General features: G+C 38.0%; 1 protein-coding gene across 1 annotated transcript in view; it reads left to right on the top strand.

Moving 5' to 3' along the window:
• Positions 1-22,598, top strand: part of LOC6043172 (Ig-like and fibronectin type-III domain-containing protein 1) — a 304,229-nt gene that overhangs the window by 261,568 nt on the left and 20,063 nt on the right. The window contains exons 5-6 of the mRNA XM_038257502.1: positions 10,279-10,413; positions 17,179-18,030. Coding sequence (XP_038113430.1) covers positions 10,279-10,413; positions 17,179-18,030 — 987 coding nt within the window. The remainder of the gene's footprint in view (positions 1-10,278; positions 10,414-17,178; positions 18,031-22,598) is intronic.

Below are 22,598 nucleotides of genomic sequence, written 5' to 3'. Positions count from 1 at the left end.
TTTTTGTATGTTTTAACCATAAGTTTTTTACTTTCCAAATTCTGCTAACAATCTGCTTCCTTCTTTATTATGACTTATGCATCTGCCTTCGGCTTATGCCTTTAACTGTTTGCTTCTGCCTTAAACACTTATGATCTCCTTGAGTATGCTTTTCGCTGACTGCTTTCTGTATTCTATCTTGTGCTTGCTAATGACTGCTTTTTGTTTTTTTTCTTGTTCCTGTTCCCCACAAAAAAACGTTGAATTTTGGAATGTTGAAAATTTGGTAGGTTGAATATTACCTCTTTTTTGAGTAATATTACATAAACAATGTGTAAAAATGTGAACCTGATGAATATTCATCAAAAACTGATGAAAATTCATCATTTTCTGAGGTGAAATTAAACATTTTTTTTTGACACAAAATCTGTCATTCCTGATGAATATTATCACAGAGAACCCTCTTTTTAAGCGGTGGCGTTACGCTTTTTATTTCGTCGTTTTCTCTTAAACCATACAATATTTTTGAAAGCTTCAAAAAGCGTTTTGTAGATCTGCACAAAACCTGCAAATTACTTTTAAAAGATTGCGAAAATGTTGCGTCGTTCCAGAGAAATCGACAAATTAGAAAAACGTAAAGCACCGCGTAAAAAGCGGTTTCACTGTATCATTTTTTTCTGTGTTGTTCTTTTTTTTTCTGTGTTGTTCTTGTTAGTTTTCTATATTCTACCCACTGCCTACAGTTTACTGCCTTCCACCTTCTGCCTTTTGCCTTAAATATTTGGGCATCTGCCTTAAACCTGCAGCATTTTGTTTTCTACCATTTTTTTCTGAGTTCTTTTCCCAAATGACTGTCTTCAACCCTTTGTCTTATGGCTGCAACCTGTTGTCTACCTACTGTCATCAACCTTCTACCATTTTTTCAACATTTTTCCTTCCGACAACTTTTTTTGCCCTAATCTTAAAGGAATTTGTGAAGGTAAAAGCTAGTAAACAGAAGACAGTTGAGAGATGGTGCAATGCAGGCAGGAGACAAAATGTAGTGGGTAGATTGCGAAAGGTAGAAGGTAAACAATAAGAAAGCAGAAAGCGAACTTCAGGACTTCAGCCAAAAAAGGTCGCAGATAAAAGCAGAAGTCAAATTGCAGAAGAAAATGAGCAGAGTGTAAAAGGCAGAAGACAAAAAGCAGAAAACAGAAGACATAAGGCAGATGGTACAAGGCAGAAGGCAGAAGACAGAAGGTATAAGTAAAAACCTAAGAAAGATGTAAGAAAATAGATGGCAGTTGGTAGATAGTAGAAAGCAGAAGACAGAAGACAGAATGTAGTTGGCAGAAGGATAGAAGACAGTTGAAGACAAACATCAGAGAACAGATCGCAGAAAGAATAAGAGAAAAACAGAAGGTTAGAAGACAAAAAAGGGCAGGAGGCAAAAGGCAGAAGACAAACGGCAGAAAGCAGAAGGTATAAGGTATTAAGTGCTAGGTATTAGACAGAATGTAGATGGCAGAACGTAGAAGACAGAAGGTAGAAGGCATTAGGTAAACATTAGAGGAACGCACCAGGCACAAGGGAGAAGATGGAAGGCTAAAAATCAAAAGGCTGGAGACAGAATGTAGTAGTTAGATGGTGTGTGGGGCACACGCATGAGAGCGTGCCAGTCTATGTAGAGAGTGCCTATTGCACTCTCGCAGTGACAACAGGGAACTGCTCGATGACAGCGTGCGGCTGTCAGTCAGGCAGTCGCATCTCAGCAAGCGGAAAGTGAAAAGGGAAAAATGACAAAAGAATTATAGTTTTTGCGAAATTTGAAGTCTTCGGAAAACTTAGCGAAGGAAATTTATTTTAACAAGCGTTGATCAAAAATGTATTTAGGCAGGCGAGTGATAAGAGAAAATGCGGTGCGTGGTGGTAGAAATATTGTCAGCCTGTATGGATCAATCAGACCGCGCACTGCACTAATAATCCAGTGGCAGTCAGATTCCGCGGCGAACACAAAAAAAACCCCTAAGTGTTAAATTGGTATTCGCCATACCGGAACACAACAAAGGATCTTTTTTTATCCGAAACATTTGTATAGATACTTGTCGATGTTAGTTTTAAATGTAATATGTGCAATTCTACATTACATCAAATTATTTTATTTTAGAGAGGAAGTGAGATGTGTGGGGCACACGCATGAGAGCGTGCCAGTCTATGTAGAGAGTGCCTATTGCACTCTCGCAGTGACAACAGGGAACTGCTCGATGACAGCGTGCGGCTGTCAGTCAGGCAGTCGCATCTCAGCAAGCGGACAAGCAAGAGGCACGTCGCGGTCCGTGATCACTCCCACGTGGTGGGTGATTTCCTGGAGGCAGTTTGCGGCCGCACAGATGGCAGAAGGTAGAAGCCAGAAAGCAGAAGACAAACATAAGAGAACAGATCGTAGAAAGCACCAGAGATAAAACAGAAAGTTTGAAGACATAAAATGCTGAAGACAACGGGCTGAGTGCAAAAAGCAGAAGACAAATTACCGAATACAGAAGGTGAAAAGCATAAGGCAAAACGCAGAAGGCGAAAAGTAGAAGGCGAAAAGCAGAAGACACAAGACAGAAGGCACAAGGCAGAAGATAGAAGGCAGTAGGCAAACATCAGAGGACAGAACGCACAAAGCACAAGGGAGAAGAGGAAGGCAAAAAACAAAAGGGTGAAATTAGAAATAGAAGGCAACTGGTAGATGGTTGGAAGCAGAAAGCAAAATACAGAATTTAGTAGGTAGATGACAAAAATTAAAAACCAAAAAGCAGTGTGCAAACATCAGAGGACAGAACACAGAAAGCACACGGGGTAAACGGAAGGTTACAAGACAAAATAAGCTGAAAGTAAAATACCGAATAAAAATACAAGAGGACAATAGACCAAAGGCCAAAGGCAGAAGACAAATGGAAAAGCAGAGGGCAGAAAGCAGGTGCCATAAAGCAGACGGGAGACAGCAATAGGCAGTAAACAGAAGGCAAAAGACAGAAAGCAAAAAATATTAGGTATTAGGCAGAAGGTAAGAGGCAGTAAACAAATATAAGAGGAAAAAAGGCACAGAACACAAGGGAGAAGTGGAAAGCACAAAAAATAAAAGGCTGAAAGCAGAAGGTTGAAGGCAGAAGATGAAGAGTCCAGGGCAGAAACTAGAATTAAAATAGAAGGCAGAAAGCAGAAGATAGAAAGACAATATGCTGATGGCAAATGGTAGAAGGAAGAAAGCTATAGACAGTACAACGAAAACACTGAAAGGGAAGATGAAAAGTAACAGAAAAAAGGCTGATGACCTAGGTAAAAGGCAGATAGAAGGTAGAGGGCAGAAGATAGAAAGCAAAAAAGCAGATGACGGAAGACACACAGTAGCCATAATATAGACCATAAAGGATATTTCTGATTTCTTCAACTTTTGCTTGTTAGTCACTGTCCAATTTCACCCCGCACCAAGCCTTACCCGACAAGGACACACTGTCGCACTGGAACCGGAACATGCATCGTCGTACAATGCCGACGGCGGCGGTCGCTGAGACTTGGATCGTTATAACAAGAGGGCACTTTTCTAGCAGGCAGCAGCAGCAACCCACGTTCCCTTCTCTCGAGCACTTCCAGCTGTTTTCCGTTGCACTCGAGTACGAAAGCTGCAAATTTGGTCCAGAAGCTTTTTTTTTCTCCACTGTTGCTGCTGCTGCTGATGGCAAACACACACCTTCCCGGGCAAAGGCAGTAATTAGCGTTCTTTTGTGAAGCATTTTTTCTTGCCTTTTAGGAGCGTTTTTTTTTTTCACTCTTTGGCTAAACCGGGGCCTGTTGTGTGTACCTCTTTAATCATTGTTCCGGTAAATGTTCTGAGAAAGTCCGGGAGGAAAAAAGCTACAACAATGATTTGGCTCGGTTTTTTTTTCTTCTGCGGCTCGTACTCACTATCGTTACAAAGCTCGCGTTGCAGAACTAACCCCGCCGGGGTTGGACGGACGTGGGTTGAACATTTCAAAGGACCTGCTGCAAAAGAGCCGGCTTTTTGACGAGCAGTTCCAGGAAGAGAGCTGGCCCAGGTTGCGAAGAGCTGAGGTGCCTTTTAACAAGGTGGTTGGATTTGGGATTGTTTGGTGGCTTTATGGCAGTTTTCCTTTGAGTTTGCTAAAATGGTCAACTTTGATACAAATCCTTTAGATAACCAACTCGTGTATCGTATTCAACGTTGAAACGCGAGGAGAAGTTGCCTTGCTTTAACTATTGAAGCATCCCAACAAAGTCTGGGGGAAAATATATGCCAGCTTTATATTTATCATTATTGCAACTTTAAAAATGTACTCAGAACAAATTATGTTCCTACCCACGTGCTTAGTACCCACTTAATTTCTGTTTAAAGGGAGAACGAGTGCTTCTACCAGAAGGTGTAATTACATCCTACCAACATTCCAAGCATCTAATAAACATTTTTATGAGCTTGTTACCCATCCCAGCATACACGTGGCCCATAATTTGCCCCCCTGGTGAGATCATCAAGTCAAAGTCCCCCCAAAACAACCCCTTTTTCCCCACCGTTGTGTCTGTATGTTCTGAATTGTAATCCAAAGCTGTACCTCTCCAACTCCAGCTAGGGACGATTAGGAAGAGGCTGGCAAGCTGGCGGTTCCGGCGCTTTGTCCCTGGGAATAAATTACACGCTAGATAAACGAAGTCGGTAGACTGCTTCCCCGAATGACCAGGAGCTGGAAGGGAAAATACGAATGATCACGGTTGACTTCGCGAAGATCTGGCGGAAATGGCTTAATGAAAGCTGATTGTTTGGAGCAAATCGGACCGGACGCTGATTCGCGGTTGTCCTGTCCCGGGGCTGCCCGTGATTGCTCGGGAATCAATCTGAGGGAAAAGAAAACATTGCGCTGATTTCCTGCACCAATCAAGTCAATAGGAGGGAGAAATTGAATGTGGAACAAAAATCATTTGTTAGCTGAGGATAAGCAGTTGTTTGCTTTATTAATTGGAAAAATTGTTTGTTAGAATAGTGAGCAGGACAAAGTAGACTATTAGATCACTAATCAAAGTAGCCTTGGTAATTGAAAAACTTTTAAAACTCAATCTTCTTTTTCTCCATCAATAAACTCATTTGGTTCAATTACCAACAAAAGCGCCCCAATCACTCTTTCCACCAGCTGCCCAAAAATTGAACATCTTCAGTACGGTGTTCAATTCCCACCTGGGGAGAACCCTCAATCAACCAGAACAGTATCCCTCCCCACACATCTGCTGTCAACCGCTCTTCCAAATCCCCCACCACCGGCACCTCCCCGATTAGCTACAGTTTACCCGTATCGATAACGGATGTGACGACGAACCCAACCTGGGTATCACCATCAGCGTCCTCATCATCACTCACGGTGAGGTCGTCTCCCACACTTGTAGGGATACCAAAGAGTCAACGGTGGTGGTCTTTCCCTAGAAGGATAGAGCAGGAAGTACGTGATTGACACTTTTTGAAAAACGGTGATTGCCGGTACCATCGTCACACACACACATAAACGTGTGTCGTGCGTGGGTGGGCAACATCATCGATTGCACTTTACTACAAACCCTGATTTTGTAGAAATATTGAAATTTTATCAATACCAAAGATCAGCGTTGCAAATTAGGATAGAAAAACTATCATGTTGAGATGAAATAAAGTGTCACACGAGATATTGTAAACACGAGATAGAGACCGGTAAATCTTTTTCGCTACGCTCTGCTGAGAGAGTTCACACGAGATATTGACGGAGAAGTTCGCGACGGAAAGATTTTGTTATTTTGTTTAAATTTGTCAATATTTTTATCAAGGCTTTTATTTTGTTTATTGAGTGGGACAAAAACAATCTAAATCCAACTCAAAATAAATACAATCAGAACATTTTAAAATCAAAACTTAACTTGCCGAATAGAATAAAAAGCATAACGAGAAATGGTTTTATTTTATGTTTTATAAAAAAATTGCAGTTTAGAAGAAAAGGTTACTAAAAAGATTATTTTAAAGCAATCAAAATCAATTGGACAAGTTAAATTTACGATTCAACAGAAAACAAATCTACTGAGGTATAAAAATAATAACCAATTCAAAGGCAAAAAAGTAATTCAAGCATGATTCAAAATAACTTCTAGTAACAAGACTTTTTCTGTTTTTTTTATAAATATTTAAATATTATTCCTTCCTTATTTTTTTATAGAGAATCCTGAGTTATTTTTTGTGTTTTTTGTGATTTTATTAACTAAACTATTTTTTTAATGGGAGCTGAGATTACGAGCATGATAATGAACTGAAGAAAACGTTAGAAATGTTTTGTTTATATTTGTAAATATTTTTACCAAGGCTTTTATTTTGCTTGTTGAGTGGGACAAAAATAATCTAAATCCAACACAAAATAAATACTACTAGGATGGTTTTATATCAAAACTTTACTTGCCAATTTGAGTAACAAGCATAACGAAGAATGGTTTTGTTTTTATTAACTATAAAAAAATGTGCAATTCAGAAGAAAATGATAATAAAAAGATTATATCAATGCATCAAAACCAATTTAAAGAATTAAATATATGATTTAACAAAAAAACTACTGATTTATAAAAACAATAACCAATTCAAAAGTTTAAAAGTAATTCAATCATGACTCAAAATATCTTCTAGTAACAAGACGTTTTGTGTTCATTATAAATATTTAAGTTTTATTGTATTTGCCCTTCCTTCATTTTTTAGATTCCTGAGTAATTTTTTTTCTTTGGAAAACTATTAAATGTGATCTTATAAACTAAACTATTTTTTTAAATCTTTTCAATGTTTTGTTGATTTTTTTATTAACTGCAAAAAAAGACACAATACCATGCCAACTTTTGTTTTTTTTTTTCAGAGATTCATGGATATTTAGAAAAACAGACCCCGATCAAACCTAGATTCACTGTATTTATGAAGAAAATACAAATGCGTTTCTCGAAACAAATAATTTCAATAAATTTATCAATTATTTTTTCAACATTTCTGAAAAATCTGAAAACATACATACATACATACATACATACATACATACATACATACATACATATTTCGATGCCTCTGTGCTCTCATATACTGAGCTTGCTGGGATACCTATCAAGTTAGCATAAAAGAGCACAGAGGCATCGAATAAAAAAATCAAATCTCTCAAAACTCCATTGCGCCGAGCTTCCGTGGCCGTGAGGTTATGGGTTTCGCCTTGTAAGCGGAAGGTGATGGGTTCGATTCCTGTCTGGCTCGGCAAAGTCAGATCCCTTCAAAGAATAATTCTACTCACTGGAAATACTGACCGGTAGGGGGTGGGTTTTGACTAGCGGCGTGCTGGGTTTCCAATCCAGAGGTCGTGAGTAGAGCGTCCAATTTCCCGTCCCGGGAAAAAAATTCCCGGGAATTCCCGGGATTTCCCGAAAAAAAATATTTCCCGTTTCCCGGGAAATTTGTAAATTTCCCGGGAATTCCCGAAATTCAAGAGGAAGTATAAATTTTCTAAAATGTTTGGAACTATTTTTTGAAAATGCTCTGATAAAACAATAAATGAACAAATTCAACATGATTTTGTTTAATTAAATGTATTGTTTGATTTTTATATAATAAATCAGATTATCAGTAATTATTATATCAGAATTATTTCTAATAACATTAATTTTTGAAGCAACTGGGAATAGATCTTGCTTAATGAGTATTAAATTATTACAATTAGGTAAGATTTTAACAGATTGATGTTATTTCATCAAAACAATTTAAACTCCTTACCTCCAATTTAAAATTGAGATTTTTTTACGTTTTTGTTTACCATGATCAAATGAGATGAAAATCGAATTTGTTCAAAAAGAATTAATTCAATTGGTTGAATACCTAGTACTAAAGAAATTACAATTTAAAGTAAAAGAATTATGGAGCACTGGTGCAACTACAGGTGTGAAAGTGAGTGTGAATGTGAAAAATAGAAGACTTTTTGTGGAATGATGTTAATTTATCATATAATTTAAATCATGTTGCATGATAATACAAAAAAAAAACATTGAAAAATTACTTTCTATTGTTTGTTCTTAAAAATTCAAAAATATATTCAAAGCTTGCTTCAAATATTTGAAAACATTGGGTTGTTTGGAGTAAAACCAACACTAAAAAGCTTTACCATTTGTTCAAGAGCTGAAACCAGTATTTGTCACGAAAAACATAATTTCTGCTTGATTTTTTTTCTCATTTCAATAAACTGGTCACAGAGGCAAATTTAAAATTTCTCACCAAAAAATACCAAAATACATTTTCTTGTAGTCGAATGATTTTTTACATGCAGTCAAGCTGTTAATTGATCTTCACACTTATTTAAACCATTAATGTTGATGTCCTATACAATTTTGTCGCATAATATTAATTAAAACCAAGATCATAACAATTTTCAATAAATTTTAAATTTCCCGGGAATTCCCGGGATTTCCCGGGAAATTGGCTGAAAATTTCCCGTTTCCCGGGAAATTTGTAACCTCGGGAAATTGGACGCTCTAGTCGTGAGTTCGATTCTCGTACCGGGATGATGAAATTTTGCATGTTAACCTTGAAGCCTTGTCAAATATTGTTTTTTGGTACTCTCAGAAAACAGTCTTAGTGCTTAGTGAAACATTGAACAAAGATAAGATTCCATTTTTGAGTCTGCGGTGTTCAAACACACCCAAAATGCAAAAAAAAATCCTTTATTAGACCTTTTAGATGGGTAATTCTCCGCCAACTCACACAGCAGTTCCCCCGACCCCTCTTCGATTTGCGTGAAACTTAGTCCTAAAGGGTAACTTTTGTCCCTGATCACGAATCCGAGGTCCGTTTTTTGATATCTCGTGACGGAGGGGCGGTACGACCCCTTTCATTTTTGAACTTGCAAAAAAAGACATGTTTTCAATAATTTGCAGCCTGAAAAAAGCATATGATAGAAATTTGGTGTCAAAGAGACTTTTATGTAAAATTAGACGCCCGATTTGATGGCGTATTCGAAATTCCGAAAAAAAATTAAAAAGTTTTAAAAACTCTGCCATTTTCTGTTACTTAACTTTAATTTTTTTTGGAACATTTCATTTTAAGGGAAATTTAAAGTACTTTTCGAATCTTCATTAACCCAGAAGGGTAATTTTTTCATTTAGAACAAATTTTTTACAAAGTTGTAAATTAAAATTAAACAAATGATACATAACAAAGAAAATGTTTAAAATTAAAAGAAAAGTGAGAGACTTGTGTTGCACATGAATCCCTCAATTTATCACAAAACTAGGAACTTTTTGCACAGGTTTCAACTTAAAGTTTTAACTATTTTTTGGCCAGCATGGAATTTATTAAATCATATATTTGAGTTATGCCAAGCGTTTCACAAAATACTATGACATTTTCTATAACATCTGGTAACTGTTACACATTTTCGATGCAATTTTTGGACAACTCTAACACAACTATACACCCCGTACACCTCTAAGGAATCGTTGACAAACGAGACACAATTCTCAACCTGATCACGATTGATGGTTGGCTGTAAAGCGCAAGAAGAAAACAGTTTCCCACGGAAAATTTCTTTCAACCCCATTCACCACACAGTCACGTACCAAAAGTTTTCTTCAGGAAAATTCAAGCTGTTTTTTTCTGCTGATAAAAGTCGACAAGTTTTGCTGCATCACATACACAAAGACATCCGGGAAATTACCCCAGAGTCGTCCCCGAGTTTATTCTCGCTCTCTCTTAATCAACTCGATTCCCCGAAGGTAATGTTATTGAAACCGCTCGAAACAATTATTTGCGAAATTAACTCAATTTCACTTTCACCCTCGGCCGAGCGGGGGAAAACTGCAAACATCCTGTTTTTCCTTGTACACAAACAACACCGACCGCCCGTCTCGCTCCCTTTTCACCAGTCGTCGTGTTACCATTTTGGACCCCACGGCCATTGTGAAAGTTAATTTTCAAACTAACTTTTCTCATTCACTTCCGCCGCTGCTTCGTGTTTTCCTGTTCGCTCAAGGTTGCTTTTCCGGTCAGGGTTGCAGGGTGATACTGGGAATTGTTTTAATTACTAAATAAACTTGATGATTTCATTAGTTGTATTCAAGTAAAAAAAACACTTTAAAAAGTTTCAGATTTACTCAAAAATATCTTTATTGACCACCCTCAAATCTCGCCACAACAATAATTAAAACGTGTACTCCGCCATCCTCATCATCGCGTAGTTTTTCACTGATTTTCATTTTTTCCACCCCTTTCTCTCTCTCTCTCTCTCCATTTTCCAGCACCCAAGGGCAGGACACCGCTCGGCGGAGACGTTTGGGTTCTGCTAATTAAAGAAGCCCGCCTCAACGATACCGACGTTTACGTTTGCGAGGTGAACAGCGATCCGGTCGTGCAGAGCTTCCACCCGCTGCGAGGTAAGAGGGTGTTTTTACTGTTTTTCGGATGAACTTTTTAGAGTAAATTTCGGTCCCTTCAAATGTTTGAAAAGATTTCATCTTTTTCTTTTAAAATATTGTTTATGATAGGATTAAAAAAAATTAAATTTATTTTTAAGGCAGCGAAAACGATGTATCTTGCATTTTTCGTTAAATAGCTAAAAGTAGCTTTTGATTTCATATTGTCCTCACAAACATTTTCTAAAAAAAAACAAAAAAAAAACATTTTACTTAAAAAATCTGTTGATCACATTTCTGAAATAAAACTATGTTAATAGTTTATCCTTGTTGACCTGAACAAATAATCAATTAAAATTATTTCCTCAATTTCACCGAACAGTAAAAATAACGATAAAATATATTTCAGAGCTAAAACAAAACGAAAACATAAACAGTCATCCTACATATTCGGAACACCCACAAATTCGGAACACTTTTGTGATCATTTGTCAATAGCATGCCAATTGCATCTTTTCTGGTGACCCTACTATTTTTAGGACCTTTATGTTTATATTCTCTTATTATTTCACTAGTAAAAGTCGTACTTTTTAAACAAATAACTGCATTATTACAAGACCATTTCATTCAGAGCAGCAAAACACTGCCTTCAACATGCCTGTTCCATAATTGTAGGATTTTATTGTGCCTCCCACAATTGTGGAACACCTGATTTCAACTGATATTTCAAAATAAAAGTTATCAAACCATTCATAAAACATTACAAAGCTTGAGTTTTATTGGTTTAAGTGTGAGAAGTCATTATTTTGTAAAAAATATTTACTCCTGGAATGAACCAAAGCTTGTTTACATCGTAAGAAAAAAGTGTTCCAAGTTTGTGGAATTCAAGGGTCAATGTTTTTCTTTGAAAATTTGATATAAAACGTAAAAATTTACAGCCAGACAATACATCAATCGAAAGATCATAAGAAAAGCTTTCACATGAAGGTAAAAGCAAATGATAATGTTCAATTAACACTCAAACGCTCGGGTAGTCATTTGACCCCTACTTTTTTTTCTTAAAAATCTCATAACTTTTGGTAGAGTTGACCAATTTGGATGCTTCCGGTTGCAAAAGATCCAGATTTGTCTATATGTTTAACTGTCAGATGGGGGACAAATATGGTCCACTTTTACCGGAGATATTCCGGATTCCGTTGGGGTACCTCGGCCCTCCAATTTGGGGTTTTGGTCAATAGAACAAAAACCATTTCACAGAACAATGCTGTAAATGATGCAAAACTTCAAGGCATCATTTTAATACATCATCCTGCATAGATACATGACATGGTAATGACCTTCGGGCACCGGAACAGGTTCCAACCGGAAACGGTTCACTGAGCTGATGTCGATTGGTGCCCAAATGGAACCGGCTCTGGTGCCCCGTAGGACTTGTCAATTATTTTTGTAGGATGATGTATTAGAATGATGCCTTGAAGTTTTGCATAATTTCCGGCATTGTTCCGTGAAATGGTTTTGGTTCTATTGACCGAAACCCCAAATAGTAGGGTCGAGGTACCCCAACGGAATCCGGAATATCTCCGGTAAAAGTGGACCATATTTGTCCCCCATCTGACAGTTAAACATATAGACAAATCTGGATCTTTTGCAACCAGAAGCATCCAAATTGGTCAATTCTACCAAAAGTTATGAGATTTTTAAGAAAAAAAATAGGGGTCAAATGACTACCCGAGCGTTTGAGTGTTAATCGGCGGGCGCTCTAAAATTCTTTGTGTAAATATGGGTATTCGGCGCCGTCGCTCAGTGCCATACTTTCATATACTTAGGAGCCCAGGGTGGCGAAGTCCTTGTAGATAAAAAGGAAGACACTAGTGGTTGGTACTAGCAATGGTGGCCGATAGCTATAAAGTCAACTTCGTTTGTATGTTCAATTATCGATTTACTATTATTTTTTGAACGTTGGCCGATCTGTAAACTGTTCCGAATATGAGGGATGACTGTATCAGCGAAAAAAAAAATTACATACCATTTTTTTAATGTTGCTAAATAGCAAAAAATATGCTGCTTACTTTTTCAAAAGGTTATACAGTAATTCCATTTGAAAAGAGCATAAACCAAAAAAAAGTTCACGCTCAAAATTTTTCGGGGGTTCCTTTGCTAAAATAATTAGACCCGTATATTTTTATTGGCCATTAAGGTGACGACCTACACGTACACCGTGGTGGGCTCAAAAATGTAAATTTTCGCCAATTTTTGCAAAAACCACGCAATTTCAATCGATTTTGCAGTTTTGTGCGCAAATGAAAGGTGATTAAATTGCCTTTTAAAGAAAAATAGTTTGAAGACCGAAAAGTCCTGCCTAACATTTGAAAAGGGCGAATGAAACATTAAAATGCCGTTTTGGCGGTGTCTGGACAAAATAGCCTATGCCTGAAAATATTTTTATCGGGTTCCTTGGACAATTTTACGTAATATACTAAAAATTGTGAGGTGTTCATGAACAAGGTTCCGAGATAAAGTGGGGTTTTCGGTGCACCGCGCGCAAATATAGTAAATTACGGAAACGGAAAAAAAACATAACTTTTTTACTAAAACTGCAATAACTTTCAGCGATGACCTATAAATTTTTGGGTATAGAAATTTTTGTAATTAAAAGTTGCATCTTCGATCTTCTCTATTTGACAACAACTTTTTTTTATGAAAAAAGTAATGTTTTGCCCGTTTTAATCATTTTAAGCCGTTTTGCTCATTTTTGTGCGCGGTGCGCCCAAAATCCCAATTTTTATATTCAAATCCTGCTAAAAATCTATACTTTTTTGGTTACCCACATTTTCGTAACTTAAATACGCATTGCCTTTAAGTAGAGTGTCCAATTTTCCACCCCGTAAAGAAGCGGAAGTATACATTTTCTTAACTTTTTGGCAGCAATATTTTGAAAATATACAAGAAAAAATAATGAGTGAACCTTATTTGATTTTATTAATTTCAATCGATTGTTCATATAAAACTAATCAGCTTGTCCGTAAATTGCATGTCAAGGTTTGGTTCAGATAATGTTTATTTCTGAAGCATTCAAAACTGGGAATAGACCTTACCTATTAGTTGGGCAATAAAAATAACGGTATTATGGAATGAAAATATACTATTTTATTTTGGTATCCTTTTTTAACAAAAAAATTGTTATATCATTTGAAAATAAAATATTAACACCTTCTGGCCAAGATCAAAATTGGTATATTTGTAAACGATTTTTTACCGTGACCACATTTTATGGAAATTAAATTGTTTTTTTTTTTAAGAGATTGTGCAAGAAGAATTTGTATAATAGTATTCGAAAAAATACAGTTTGATGCACTGGAGCTACCAGGGGCGTAAGACCATAATTAAAACCATAAGAAATCATCAAAAAAAAATTCGTATTATATGAAAGCTGCCCAAAAAAATGCAAACATGTTTAAAAATCGCTACAAATATTTGATAACTTTGAGTTGTAATTTCATCAAATAGTGTTTTGTTCTTATGCTGAATTCGATGATTATCTTTTTATTTATATTATTCAAATTATTCTGGGAAAAATTATTTGCCGTGAAATACAAAATTTTTGCTTTTTTTAAATTTCAACTTTATTTGTCAATGTTATAAATAAGCATATTCTCTCAAATTAGTCACAGATACAAATTTTAGAGCATTTTTTTTTGTTGTAGGACATGAATCTTACTCAATTTCCAAACACCTTGATTTAGAAAAATAATACTTCAAAACAAAAAATAAGAATGATATTTTTTACATAAATATAAAATATAAAACTAGAATTTGTATATTTTCTTAAAGTTGTCTGATTTTTACAAGTCATTTATTATTACCTCACACTCATTTGGACCATTAATGTAGCTGTTCTATACAATTTTGTTGCAAAATATTAATCGGAAGCGGGATCAGAGTAATTTGCGATAAATTTTAAATTTTCCGGGAATTCCCGGGATTCCCAGGGAAATTGCTTGAAAATTTCTCGTTTCCCGGGAATTTTGTATCCCCGAGGAAAATGGACGCTCTACCTCCAAGTTTTGTTACAATTTCATTTTCATTTGTTACAATGTGTTACGAACGGGAGGGAGGGGGTCAAAAAATCCCAAACTTTGCGTTACGTAATAAAAGGCGGCTCCCTCACTTAAGACAACATGTTAAGTTTTAACGAAAAAAAAACTGAAAATCCCCCGGATTTGTGGAGCGAAGTACTGCATGCATTATTTTGTTTTTCTGAAAGTTCACATGATTTCGCATCCTTAACTTAAAAGCGATGAAAATACATTTGAGACATTTTTGCGAATAAGGACAACATGAAATCACCCTTAATAAAGACAAATTTTAGGCATTATGGTCCGATGAGCGTTTTTAAACAGAAGAAGTAATTTTGCTGTTTGATTTTGGTAATGTCATAATGACACTTCGATAGAAAATCCCAAGAAATATACAAGTAACATCGCCATCTGCCAGGTGTTGCTTTCACAAGCCTCCTCCCTGAAATAACGTCACCATACTGAACTTTCAAACACACGCTCCAAACATTGAGGAAAACTTTGTTTCCCAAAACACAAAACTCCATCCGTCTTTTCCGCCTTTTCCTTGTGTTCCTGGCAGACCTCCCCCGAGCCCCCCTCCCCTCCCTCACGTGAGTTGGGAAAGCGCGACATGCCAGCATGTGCATGTGTTTTCCGACCCGTTGGTTGACAACTTGTTCTGTAAACGATGGGCGGAGGAGGTGGAACCGCTTGCCAACCTGGGTACCTGGGGGAAAGTTTTTCCCACCGCGAAACGAGCAGAAACTTTTGCGCCATGTTTCGACACGATGGATGCTGACACACACTGTGTGTGGGTGTGTGCGGGAAAACAAGTCGTCAACTTGGAAATGCCGCTGTTGGGTCCACGGGCTTCGAAGAGTTGGGAGAACATGAACAAATCTGACTAGGAAATTGAGAACCGATAAATTTAATTTTATCATGTTATTGTAGTTTACAATCACCTTAAAAAGTAATTCTACGAAATAACAGTTTTTCATCTAAAGCCTTTAAAAGAATCAGGAGCGGCCGTGGCTGACTGGTTACGGTGTTCGCTTTGTAAGCGAATGGTTCTGGGTTCGATTCCCATCTGCTCCCAACGAGAAAGTTAAGAACACATAAATTTGAAATGATGAATATGAACGAAAAATCAAAGTCGCTCGAGGCGGGGTTCGATCCTCCGTCCTTTGGATTGGTAAGCAAAAATGCTAACCACTAAGCCATGACGACTTGGTGAGCGTGGACTGTAATTAGGAATACTGTTACAGAGAGCGAGTTGTGGCGCTATAACCACGGCAAATAGTGTCCAGGGCATTCGTGGAAATACAATGTCCCATCCCAGAGGGTCCCGGAGTACCAAACCTTCTTAGCATGGTGCTCCCAACGAATACAACCAAATCTCGGAGCGTATGGTGGTGTGTCCCCACGCTTCTTCCTCCCCTGTCGATTCAGAATTGTGTTGTTGTTCGAACACTCTGTGCTCAAACTCAACCCAATTACGAGTCATCTCTGCGATACGGCTTTACGCAGTAGGCCTGGCCGCTTTAACGCTTGTGATGTTTCAATGCATTCCGATGTAATGGCGCACTACAAATGTTAATAAATGACAAGAAGAGTGCTAGGCGTCATCTAATCTAAGGCACTCTCCAGGATCCCTTCGAAAGATTGGCTGCGCTAGGGTCTCATTAGATTAGATTAGATTAGATTAGATTAGATTAAAGCCTTTAAAAGAATCAAGATCTCTATCAATTAGAAATAAAGTACAATTAAGTAATGCCTCCTTTCCTCTAACTATCCCACATCTATTAGCTATTTCGAAGGTTATTTTTGCAATTTTTTTCCTTCTCTGTCTAATTCGTTCTCCTTAGTACCAGTAAACTCTCTCCCCATTTTGAACAAATCAGCTGTTGAAAGGTAGTCCATATCTCAGCTCAGGATAACAACTGCACCAATGTAATTGTTAAAGCAACCTAATAAAATGAAATGAAATGAAATGAAATAAAGTACAACACAGAAAAAAATTAAATCACAACTCAGCATTTTTCAAATTGATGTTAGTAAACTCTTCAACTCTTCTTGACAAGATATGATAAATTTTGACTCCCTGAACACGCTACAATCGACAGAATTAAGGTTTTACCCAACATTTATAGCTTTATTCATTCGCAGGAAATTCACTAAAATTTAGTTCTGTCGATTGGACCGTGTTCAGAGAACACAAATCTATCAAACCTTGTCAAAACTGATGCGATTACTGACATAAACTTTGAACATATCGAGTTGTGTAATTGATACAAAACTAAAAAATCACTTATGCGACGCCCATATGAGTATTGATGTTGCATGAAATTGGCTGCTGTACATTTTCCAGCATTTTTCTCACCTTTAACTTACCAACATCTTTCCCAAGACACATCACACCGGATTCCCTGTACAATGTTTATTGCACACCCGGCTACATATCCGAAACACACACAACTTTCCGTTTGATCCGAGATCCGGAACCGTGTGTTCACACTTTTACACAAATAAGCACAACCCGGGTAAAAGTTTCGTTCCTTTCAGTGGGTGGAACTACGGTACATGTTGGTAAACAGCTCCCACGCCACCCACAAAGGCGACCAGAAAACACTTTGAAAGTTCCTTGATTAAAATTTATTCTCCGTACCTGTGCGTGCGAGTGTGACGAAACTAACTTTTTCACTTTTTTCTCCGTCCCACTATTTTGCAGTTAAAAAGGCCAAGAAGCCTCACACGACCGAGTCCTCGTCGACCTCGGAGTCAACCACTTCCGGGAACAAATCGTCAACCACCGAGCATGACGAGGACGACGAGGACCAGGAAGACCTGGACGAGGACGGCGAGGAGATCGTCCCGGAGGGTGGTCCCCGCGTCGAGCACGACTTCACCGGGTGCTGCCAGGCCAACAACGTGAGCAGCACGTGCCTCGGGTTCTGCGTGCTGCACAACATTCTGGACGGTTCGACAGGGGTAGAGCCGGAGCAGTGCGAGAAGGACTTCCCCAACATCGTCCGGTGCATGGCCGACGGTCGGAACCACGTGCCGTGCTGCGTCGAGAAGGGCATTCCGGACCTGTGCCAGGACATGTGCCGCGGAGAGTACACTCCGTTCACGGATCAGCTCAAGTCGAGGGTTTCCTGCGTGCAGCACACCCTCCCGGGACTTCAGTGCATCCTGGACAACATCCAGAAGCTCCCGTCCGAGCCGCAATCCGTGTCCGTTGAACCCCTCACCGAGCGATCCCTGCAGGTGAGCTGGTCTCCGCCGGAACGACTGGCCAAGACCGTAGACTACTACCAGATCAACACCACGCGGCTTCACTCCTTCGACCAGGACAGTCTGGCCAACAGTACCAAAGATAGTTTGATAAGCATTCGGGCGTCCCCCGACCAAAGTTCGGCCATCATCAGCAATCTGGAACCGTTTACGATGTACACGGTGACGGTTAGTGCCCATAATGGGTTTGGATCTAGCTTGGCTAGTATGAGGATTCGGGCGTTGACGTTGGAGAACGGAGTGGTGAACAAACAGACGAGTGTGGCGGTGGTTCCAGTGTTGCCAGGTATGTTGAAAATGTTTTTATTTTATGTTTATTTGGAATATTAATTTGATTTAATGATTAAGATGGTATAATCATTAGGGTGGTCCAAATCCAGGCTCGGGGCTACCTCATGTAATCAAAGATTGACCCATCACTAGGCTAAATTCCAAATTTGAGCTCATTCTGACGACGGAAATCACTCCCTCTAAGCCCTTGAAGTTTGTATGGGAAAAATCATCAAAATGTACACTGAAATAAAAAAAAAGTACCAAATTCCTAAATTCTAGGAATTTTGCCTCCTTTTCTTATTAAGTAATCCAAAAAACTCAATTACTAAATAAGGAAGGGTGCCAAAATTCCTAGAATTTAGGAGTTTGGTACTATTTTTTATTTCAGTGTATGGAAAAAAAAGCAACTGTTTCAGTTTTTTACTTGTGGAGCGCAATAACAATTCAATTCTTCATAATTCTCGGAACTAAAATATTCATTAAATTTGAAAAAACTTCCCGAAGACTAATTTTTTATTAGGATTGCTAAAAAGTTAGTTAAATCCTTAAAATATGGTGCCCTCTGGAAAGTTTTTTCATATTTAATGAAAATCTTAGTTCCGAGAATTGCTAAGAATAAACTAGTTATTGTGCCTTCCATGGGTAAAAACCTGAAACAGCCATTTTTCGTTATTCAACTGAGCAGTTCTCTCAGATTTCGGTCATTCGATTTTTTTTCTTGTATTTTTTAACCCGACTGAAACTTGTTTGGTGCCTTCGGTATGTCCAAAGAAGCCATTTTGCATAATTAGTATGTCCATATAATTTTCCATACATATTTGGCAGCTGTCCATACAAAAATGATGTCTGATAATTCAAAAATCGGTATCTTTTGAAGGATTTTTTGATGGATTTGGTGTCTTCAGCAAAGTTGTAGGTATGAAAACGAACTTCAACGGGAAAAAAATGATACACGGTAGAACAAATTTTGGTGATTTTTTATTTAACTTTTTGCCTTCCTCACTGAGGTAAGGCTATAATCCTGCTCTAAAAATGAACTTTGTATAAAAACGTCGTAGACCCACCTTCATGTATACATATCGACTCAGAAGCGAAAACTGAACAAATGTCTGTGTGTATGTGTGTGTGTATGTGTGTGTGTATGTGTGTGTGTATGTATGTATGTGACCAACAAACTAGCTCATGTTTCTCGGCACTGGCTGAACCGATTTGACCCGAACTTGTTGCATTTGACTTGGTTTAGGGTCCCATAGATCGAGTTTTATACAGATTGAAGTTTCGATAAGTAGTTCAAAAGTTATGTATAAAAATGTGTTTTCATATATATCCGGATCTCACTTAAATGAATGTAAACTATTTCCGGGTCCATCATCTGACCCATCGTTGGTTAGGTTATCAAAAGACCTTTCCATCGAGTCCACAACATTGAAGATCTGGCAACCCTGTCTCGAGATATGGTCACTTAAGTGATATTGATGTACTTTTTTGAAGCCGGATCTCACTTAAATGTATGTAAACTATGTCCGGATCCACCATCCGACCCATCGTTGGTTAGGTTATCAAAAGACCTTTCCAACGAGTCCAAAACATTGAAGATCTGGCAACCCTGTCTCGAGATATGGCCCCATCAGTGATATTGATGTACTTTTTGGAAGCCGGATCTCACTTAAATGTATGTAAACTATGTCCGGATCCACCATCCGACCAATCGTTGGTTAGGTTATCAAAAGACCTTTCCAACGAGTCCAAAACATTGAAGATCTGGCAACCCTGTCTCGAGATATGACCACTTAAGTGATATTGACGTACTTTTTTGAAGCCGGATCTCACTTAAATGTATGTAAACTATGTCCGGATCCACCATCTGACCCATCATTGGTTAGATAATCAAAAGACCTTTCCATTAAGTCCAAATCATTGAAGATCTGGCAACCCTGTCTCGAGATACGGCCACTTAAGTGATATTGATGTACTTTTTGGAAGCCGGATATCACTTAAATGTATGTAAACTATATCCGGATCCACCATCCGACCCATCATTGGACAGGTTATCAAAAGACCTTTCCATTGAGTCCAAAGCATTGAAGATCTGGCAACCCTGTCTCGAGATATGGCCACTTAAGTGATATTGATGTACTTTTTGGATGCCGGATATCACTTAAATGTATGTAAACTATGTCCGGATCCACCATCCGACCCATCGTTGGTTAGGTTATCAAAAGACCTTTCCATCGAGTCCACAACATTGAAGATCTGGCAACCCTGTCTCGAGATATGGTCACTTAAGTGATATTGATGTACTTTTTTGAAGCCGGATCTCACTAAAATGTATGTAAACTATGTCCGGATCCACCATCTGACCCATCGTTGGTTAGATAATCAAAAGACCTTTTCATTGAGTCCAAATCATTGAAGATCTGGCAACCCTGTCTCGAGATATGGCCACTTAAGTGATATTGATGTACTTTTTGGAAGCCGGATCTCACTTAAATGTATGTAAACTATGTCCGGATCCACCATCCGACCCATCGTTGGTTAGATAATCAAAAGACCTTTCCATCGAGTCCAAATCATTGAAGATCTGGCAACCCTGTCTCGAGATATCGCCACTTAAGTGATTTTGATATACTTTTTGGAAGCCGGATCTCACTTAAATGTATGTAAACTATGTCCGGATCCACCATCCGACCAATCGTTGGTTAGGTTATCAAAAGACCTTTCCAACGAGTCCAAAACATTGAATATCTGGCAACCCTGTCTCAAGATATGGACACTTAAGTGATATTGACGTACTTTTTGGAAGCCGGATCTCACTTAAATGTATGTAAACTATGTCCGGATCCACCATCTGACCCATCGTTGGTTAGATAATCAAAAGACCTTTCCATTGAGTCCAAATCATTGAAGATCTGGCAACCCTGTCTCGAGATATGGCCACTTAAGTGATATTGATGTACTTTTTGGAAGCCGGATATCACTTAAATGTATGTAAACTATATCCGGATCCACCATCCGACCCATCATTGGACAGGTTATCAAAAGACCTTTCCATTGAGTCCAAATCATTGAAGATCTGGCAACCCTGTCTCAAGATATAGCCACTTAAGTGACATTCATGTTCTTTTTTATTGCAGATCTAAAAAATAGATGAAATTTGTGTACAGCCATTGATGATAAAAAGTGAGGAAGGCACCAACCACATAGGTGGATTAAGTTAGTTTTTTCACTAAAATTTGGTTTGCAAAAAACACTATTTTTATATTTTTTTTTCTTTTGCCTTCCTCACTGAGGTAAGGCTATAATCCTGCTCTAAAAATGAACTTTGAATAAAAATGTCGTAGACCCACCTTCATGTATACATATCGACTCAGAATCGAAAACTGAACAAATGTCTGTGTGTATGTGTGTGTATGTGTGTGTGTATGTATGTATGTGACCAACAAACTAGCTCATGTTTCTCGGAACTGGCTGAACCGATTTGACCCAAACCTGTTGCATTCGACCTGGTTTAGGGTCCCATAGATCGAGTTTCATACAGATTGAAGTTTCGATAAGTAGTTCAAAAGTTATGTATAAAAATGTGTTTTCACATATATCCGGATCTCACCTAACTGTATGTAAACTATGTCCGGATCCACCATCCAACCCATCGTTGGATAGGTTATCAAAAGACCTTTCCAACGAGTCCAAAACATTGAAGATCTGGCAACCCTGTCTCGAGATATGGTCACTTAAGTGATATTTATGTACTTTTTTGTAGCTGGATCACACTTAAATGTATGTAAACTATGTTCGGATCCACCATCCAACCCATCGTTGGATAGGTTATCAAAAGACCTTTCCAACGAGTCCAAAACATTGAAGATCTGGCAACCCTGCTACGAGATAAGGTTACTTAAGTGATATTTACGTACTTTTTGTAGCCGGATCTCACTTAAATGTATGTAAACTATGTCAGGATCCACCATCCGACCCATTGTTGGTTAGGTTATCAAGAGATCTTTCCAACGAGTCCAAAACATTGAAGATCTAGCAACCCTGTCTCGAGACATGGTCACTTAAGTGATATTTATGTACTATTTTATTCCGGATCTAAAAAATAGATAAAATTTGTGTACAACCCCATCAAATCAGCCATTGTTGGTAATGAGTGAGGAAGGCTCCAACCACATAGGTGGATTAAGTTAGTTTTTCTGATATGTTTTAGGGGATATCAAATGCCAACTTTTCAGAAATTTCCAGAATGGGCAAAAAATCTTTGACCGAGTTATGAATTTGATCAATACTGATTTTCAAAAAATCGAAATATCGGATGCAACAAATTTTCAAGTTGTAATAGCCTCCCCAGAACCCCGATAAACCTCTGTTAAAACCCAAAAGGACCTCCGCAAAAGGTTGTCACGGCCTATTTATAAAACCTACATAGGAGTTCAAGGCTTTAACATTGAATCCCAACAACCTCCTCAAAGCCTTAGTAAAACCTTTGTTAAAACCCAGTTAGGAGTAATGGAGAATGACATTTCATACTTCTTCAAACGTCTTATGCCAGACAGATTTTATTCTGGAAAAAAATAGATTTTG

This window comes from Culex quinquefasciatus, chromosome 2 (genome assembly GCF_015732765.1).
Source record: "Culex quinquefasciatus strain JHB chromosome 2, VPISU_Cqui_1.0_pri_paternal, whole genome shotgun sequence".
Lineage (NCBI taxonomy): Eukaryota > Metazoa > Arthropoda > Insecta > Diptera > Culicidae > Culex > Culex quinquefasciatus.
Note: the sequence above shows the minus strand (reverse complement) of the source record. Positions and strands in the feature narration are given on the sequence as shown.